The 6444-nt window shown below is 35.0% G+C and overlaps 1 protein-coding gene across 1 annotated transcript; it reads left to right on the top strand.

The window, feature by feature from the left end:
• The first annotated feature begins 256 nt into the window (after positions 1-256).
• LOC131427478 (protein phosphatase 1 regulatory subunit 42-like) lies at positions 257-2008 on the top strand. The gene is made up of 4 exons (XM_058590704.1): positions 257-427; positions 793-1098; positions 1161-1398; positions 1461-2008. Exons 1-4 carry the CDS (start codon positions 347-349, stop codon positions 1925-1927), a joined length of 1092 nt encoding a protein of 363 aa, XP_058446687.1. The 5' UTR covers positions 257-346; the 3' UTR covers positions 1928-2008.
• Positions 2009-6444: the final 4436 nt, after the last annotated feature.

Here is a 6444-nt window from a genome sequence, read left to right as displayed (position 1 = left end):
CCATAGACAATATCTCGTAATATTGCAGGAAATATTCTTTCATGCTTTGGAAATGATAGTACAAGTGAAAAGGTAATGATTTTATTGTCTTCATATTGACACAACCTTATGTAAGCTTCGATAATATACAAATGAATAACACGAAAAAAGACGGGAAACAACATACCACATGGACGACGACAATACGCATAACTGAAACGTAGCAACCGTTTCTACTAGCGGCGTATGGAACGGTTGTTTACTGGTTTTGTGGAAAACTACACGCGGGAAGTCTGCTACATTCTGGCTAGTTGTTCAGAATTCTGAAGATATTTGTGGAAATCATTTTGTTTCCTTAGAACCGACAATGAAACATAAAAAATTAACGAAAAAAGCAAGCAGTAATCTAACTCACATTTATTTGAATGACAAAAATATCACCCAAATCGTAAGTATACCGTATTCATTAAAGCATTTCCAGTAAACTTGCTTGGATCAATACCGAAGATCCGGTTTTACGATAACCTTGATCTAGAGTGTTATTTTTGAGATACTTATATGCAGACATCTTGAACGGATTAAACTTTTACCAGTGTTGATTATCGACATGCCAAAGATTCATAATGGCGATTGTGAAACAGTTAGAATAAATTTTCGAACCAATTGGTGCAGTGTCATGCATCGCTGGAAAAAAAAAGACAAGGGCGAGGTGACCTACTTGTTCGCAATCGGTCGGGGCGGTTCAAACTCAATTTAAAACCTAGCATTACATGATTGGCTTTGCCCTACATACATCATCTTCTCTTTTCCTAGACCATTATCCACCCTACGAAACGAATTCTGGTACTCTATCTGCACAACAATCAAATAAGTCGAATCGAAAAGTTGGATGCCTTTTTGCATCTAACGCATCTGTATCTGCAATGGAATAACATACGAAAGATTGAAAATCTCGACGGCCTTAAACATCTTAAACAACTTTACCTCGGTTACAATAAAATCACTCGGTTGGAAAATTTAGGAAACCTGAAAAAGTTAGAGCAGATCCACATCGAACGGCAACTGTTGGATGGGACCACGAGGTTCGAATTTGATGAAGAATGCGTAAAAGCGCTAGCGGTGAGTTAACCTAGATATTAGACAATAAACTGGTAACATCAACTACATTCTATGATCGACAGAACCATCTGAAGGTACTGAACGTGAAGAAAATGCGACTCACTGATTTGAGCCCTCTGGAACCACTGTGGAAATTGGAAGTGCTTCTCGCCTCTGACAATAATTTCAAATCAACGGACGAGATCACACCAGCCATTAGCGCACTCTACTCGCTTCGGGTCCTTGATCTTCAAGGTTGCCTTGCACAAAAAGACATTCATTATCGGGAGAAGGTGACAGCTGCTGCTGGGCATAGATTATGTATGGAAGATAATTCTTCTAGGATTTCAATGTTTTTTTTTAATTCCACTAACTTTTTTCAGTGCTGCTGGACGGCAAAGTAATTTCACAGTCAACTCGCAATTTCATCAAGAACTTTCAAACAATCAAACAGGAGAAGAAACGTCGCGCAGAGGAAAAGGCTAAAATGTCCAACAGTTGCAAATCATCGTCGGACTGCAATAGCACTGGCACTGATTCCGCCGCAATGTTTCCCGTTGGACGTCACAGCTTTCCGGTGGCTAATTCATTGTTTCAGGTAACCTCCAGGAGACCCGTCGTGCCACGTGTAGTGCGTAAACCAGTTTTCCGTTCGACCATTCTTATGAAGACAATGTCGGCTCCCTTCGGAGAAGAGTTGCTCGGCCGGGAGGAGACTAAAACCGTACCTGTTAAAAGTACAAGTGGCGGAGTAATGTTGCAGGGCAAACTCATGAAGGCGGAAGTTCCAGTGTTTAAGGAGAAGATTCGATTTCAACGAAAGGTTCAGTCCCTTCCGTCCATCGAGTAACGAGTGGAAAACTGCATAGAAGGTTTTTTTTGCGTTTGTGGTAGATCTTGATTGTCTTGGATTTATTTTAATGTCAATGATTTCGGCTAAACCTATGAATAAATTAAATATTTAAATGACAACTTCAAAGAATTTTTTTACGTTTTGAGATGGCGTTTGGAAATGTGATCTTGAATCTTGTTGAATTACCAGTCGATTCAACAACCTTTTTCGTTTTGTAACCATGATCAAGGTTCACATCATTTTAGGCAGAGTTACCATATTCACAGATTTTTCTGTAAACAACAGATATTTTTTTGCCTATTTTGCCACACAAATTCTGTGTCACAGAATACAGATTTGATCAAAATTCACAGATTTCTGCAGATTTTTATGAATATTTCTTAAAAATGACAGACTTTCAAAATGTTTTTCACAGATTATGATCGAAAATATGCAACACAGATTTTTCATTTTGAAACACAGATTTTAAAATGGCAACGCTGATTTTAGGGATATACAGTAAATTAGAGTGACTGTTCGTTTGGAATGACAGCTACCAGTTCCAAACGAGCAAACGAGCTGCCAATTCAATGTAAAGCTAATGGAATGTTTTAAATTGTTGCCAGCATTACGGATGAGATGTCGTCACTCTGGTTATAGGCACTCTACAGTAAATAATACGATAACAGTAAATAAGTATAAATATATGAAAATAACGAACCTTTGCGCACTTTGTAGTGCAAAAATATTAGAATAGATTTGATTAAAGCTAATTTCAATGAAAATTGTATTGCTCTATGATAAACAACATTTTACGCATTCTATACTTTCGGTAAAAATATACAAAACCGAAGGCTTGCCGATATGCGAACAGGCAACATACACGTGCAGAAAAGGTGTACTTTGTGCACCTGTTCGTGTACATTCTGTACCTGTTCTTAATCTCTTCCTACATGTACTGTATGCGTTTGCACTTCTGTGCCTGTTCCTGCATTCGTTCCTTCACTTTTTGCACTTGTTACTGAACTTTCTGTACTTGTTGTTGTATCTTCTGTGCTTGATCCTCTATTTTCAGTACCTGTTACAGTATTGTATGTAACATTAAATCGTTTTGCCTTTCTCTTTAGAAAGGTATTAGAATTGCTGGAAGAACCGACTTTTGAACGGAGCCTCGAAGACCCATGTTATATACCATTCAACTCAGTTCGACGATATCGGAAAATGTGTGTGTGTGCATTTTTCGAAGATATTTATACGCGCTCAGTTTTCTCAGAGATGGCTGAACCGATTTAAAAAAACTTATGCTCGTTTGAAAGCTACTGTCGGGCCTTTGATCAAGTTCAAAGATCAAACGGCTGTGACTTTGGGTTCCGGAGATATGATTGTATAAGTGACGTAACCGACAAAACACGTTGTTTTTACTGCTCTCATGAATATAACGGTGCCAATATTTTGGGATCACCTCTAATTTTGTTATGCGCTATTGTTAAAAAGTTCCCATGCTAAATTTGAGCTAAATCGGATATGGGTAAGGGGTGCTGCCCGGAGGTTAAAGTTTGAAAATTTTCGATCTTGAAAAATCACCATAGGGGGGGAGTACTTGAGATTTCCGAAATTGAAATTTTTATTTGATGTCGAACGTCTTAGAATTGCATGAAACGTCAAGATTGTGTGTCATTTCAAAAAGAAATTTCCGGGACTTGATTTTGATATTTTTTCTAAGTCCCAGAAAAAAAGATTTTTTTTTTCGAGATGACACTAAATCTCGACGTTTTATGCAATTCTAATACTTTTGGAATCAAAATTTTTATATCGATTTCGGAAATTTCATATGATTTTTCAAGATCTATGAAAATTTCACTAAGTGAACTAAGAAGGGTTTTTTTTTAGATCAGTATCACTTTTCTCATACAAATAGGCAACGCAAATGTCAAGCGTTCGGTTGGAAAAATGATGCCTACTATGTGATATAAACACTGAAAAATGCTTTTGTGAACTACTCGATTCAATCTGAATTAACTGGTGTAAAAATGAGCCCAAATTAGTATCACAAATTAATTGAAAAAAGATAAAAAATATTTTTAGGAGGCTGTTTTGAAGAAAGAGAAAGGCATCATCACACCACTAGGTGGAATAAGAAGGTTTTTTTTTGTTACTTTGAGGTTTCAAAAATATTATTTGACTGAATTCCTTAGAGGAATTAAGATTTATCATCGCCAATTTTCAGAGAGTTTCCAATAAGCGAGAATTAATAATCTTAAATAATCATCAAATTGAAATATACATTTTCAGAAATCCCGAACGTATGGTTTAAAAATGTGATAATTATATACGGCCTTGAAGCTATTTAATAAAATTTTTGTCTAATCTAACAAATTTGATTTGATTTAAAAATCTTAAATTTAAAAAATAAAATTTGAATGAATGAACCGTACATCACGGAAAACTTAGAAGCAGCCATCTATTTGAATTTAAATTTAATATTTTAAACTTATTCTTTTAATATCTACACTAAAATAAAAGTCCCACGAAATTACAAATTTAAAAGTGCAAAATAATAAAAAAAAAAACGGTTTGATAGATTTCAATGATTATTCATTTACTTGAAAGGTTGATTCATACAATTTATTTATGAAAAATGTTTGGTTTCAACAGGACAGTGCTACGTGTCACCAATCGATGTTCTGCGAACAATAATTGAAAATCGAATAATCAGCAGAAATTGTGATGTGAATTGGCCTCCGAGAAGGTGTGACGCAGCTGGATTATTTTTCCAGAAACAATTGAAAATGTACTCAAAAAAAAAGTCGAGTGGGTCATCAGAACGAAATTATTTTTCATAAAAATTTCTTGAATCAACCTTTCAAATAAATGTATTGTAAGCTATAGAGAAAATAATGTTAGATGACCCTTCGTATTTTGTGAGGCATTAGGTAATTCAACCATAGAGAGACCACTATCACACCTCCATTGTCCTATGAAGAGCAGTAGCAATAAAACACGTTTAAATGAATATCTCAGTGCGTTTGATTAAAATTAGTACTTCTTCAGTATAATCATTGAAATCCATCAAACCGTTTTGTTTCGATTTTTTCGTGGGACGCCCTGTAATATTCATTAGATTTGTCGTTTGGATCGCACGCAGATTGTATTTCATAGAACCATGGGAAAACATAACATGTTGTTCTAATGGTTGTAATATTACACGAAAAAATAAATTCCTATCAGAATCGTATACAGTATTCAGTCAAGCTGATGTAATCTACCCAATATGTTGTTTCGATGTAATAACGTGTGATTTGCAATATTTCTCGAAAACTGGAATTTATTATTGCATTTGATGTTCAGTACATCCTTATTTTGATTATCATTTTGAGATTGCGTAAGGGTTTTTCAAAGATATTTCAACATTTGGTGGATATTTTTACAAAGTGGGCCAAAATACCTCTGTTACCCTAACAGTGGTTATAAGGCAGGCTAAGGAATTTGATTAAGATTGAAAATTTCATCTGCTACATGAAAACCTTGTAAAAAAAAGAGTTATATTTCATATGATTACATTATATATTTGAATTGATATTGAATTCACCATGTAACTATCATTAGAAATGAGAATAGTGCAGTATCATATAATGTGGAAGTGAAAATTTAACTCAGCATACATTCCTATCCCTCACTCGTATTTCGCTTTGAACGCACTCACTGCCTTTAACCGCTATTGAACGTACTCGGTTGTTTCCGTTGTCAATTTATGAATGACACATAAACGTCACGGGTTCGTACACACGCACACATACGTACCAAGTTTTATTCAACGATTTTTTACTCGTGTTTTCCCAACGTTCCATGACTCAAAAGGTATGAATGAAGCGATATTTCTCACTGGATAGTGTGCGTGTAATGGATCTCGCTGTCACTTCGTATTTTAAACACACACGCCGATAAGTGACCAGCGTTGCTAAACGTTATGATAAGAATTTATTAATTAATTATAAAATTATACCTATTATTCTTATATTCCATGGAATAATATTATTGACGTTTCGATTATAACTATGAAACCATGTAAATGAAACTAGCATAGAAGCTTGCTTAGTCATCATTGAAATCATCTGGAAATTTGGGTTTGGTTCGAAATAGACTGTTCTATCGGAGTTCATTTTGTAGTGGGCATTCAAATTAATTTTGTCGAAATTGTTCGTGGCGAGCCAACAACCTAGCTTAATTCAAAAGTTTTAACTTGATGTATTCGGGGAAACAAGAATTTATGATCTTTAATCGAAAAATGAATGACAGAACTCTACTTATCCACTTAATATAGATAGCGTTTCTTCGAATAAAATTCCTTATAAATATTGCATTTGATGAGTCACTTGTTCATCATAATTTTAGAAGTATAGGTTAAATTTGGAGAACTGCAGCATCATTAAAAATTTCGATAAAAATGAATAATTTATGCTTTAAACTTCCATAGTGTTTGGCAACACTAGCCAAGTACTAGAAATGTAGCTCGCTTCCACTTTTACACTGTCGCG

Source organism: Malaya genurostris, chromosome 2, assembly GCF_030247185.1.
Source record: "Malaya genurostris strain Urasoe2022 chromosome 2, Malgen_1.1, whole genome shotgun sequence".
Classification (NCBI taxonomy): Eukaryota; Metazoa; Arthropoda; class Insecta; order Diptera; family Culicidae; genus Malaya; species Malaya genurostris.
Note: the sequence above shows the minus strand (reverse complement) of the source record. Positions and strands in the feature narration are given on the sequence as shown.

Coding starts and splice junctions, on each gene's coding strand:
- LOC131427478 (XM_058590704.1), top strand. CDS start 347: ATGAAACATAAAAAATTAACGAAAAAAGCAAGCAGTAATCTAACTCAC. Junction 1,099..1,160: donor AATGCGTAAAAGCGCTAGCG/GTGAGTTAACCT, acceptor TATGATCGACAG/AACCATCTGAAGGTACTGAA. Junction 1,399..1,460: donor TGCTGCTGGGCATAGATTAT/GTATGGAAGATA, acceptor AACTTTTTTCAG/TGCTGCTGGACGGCAAAGTA.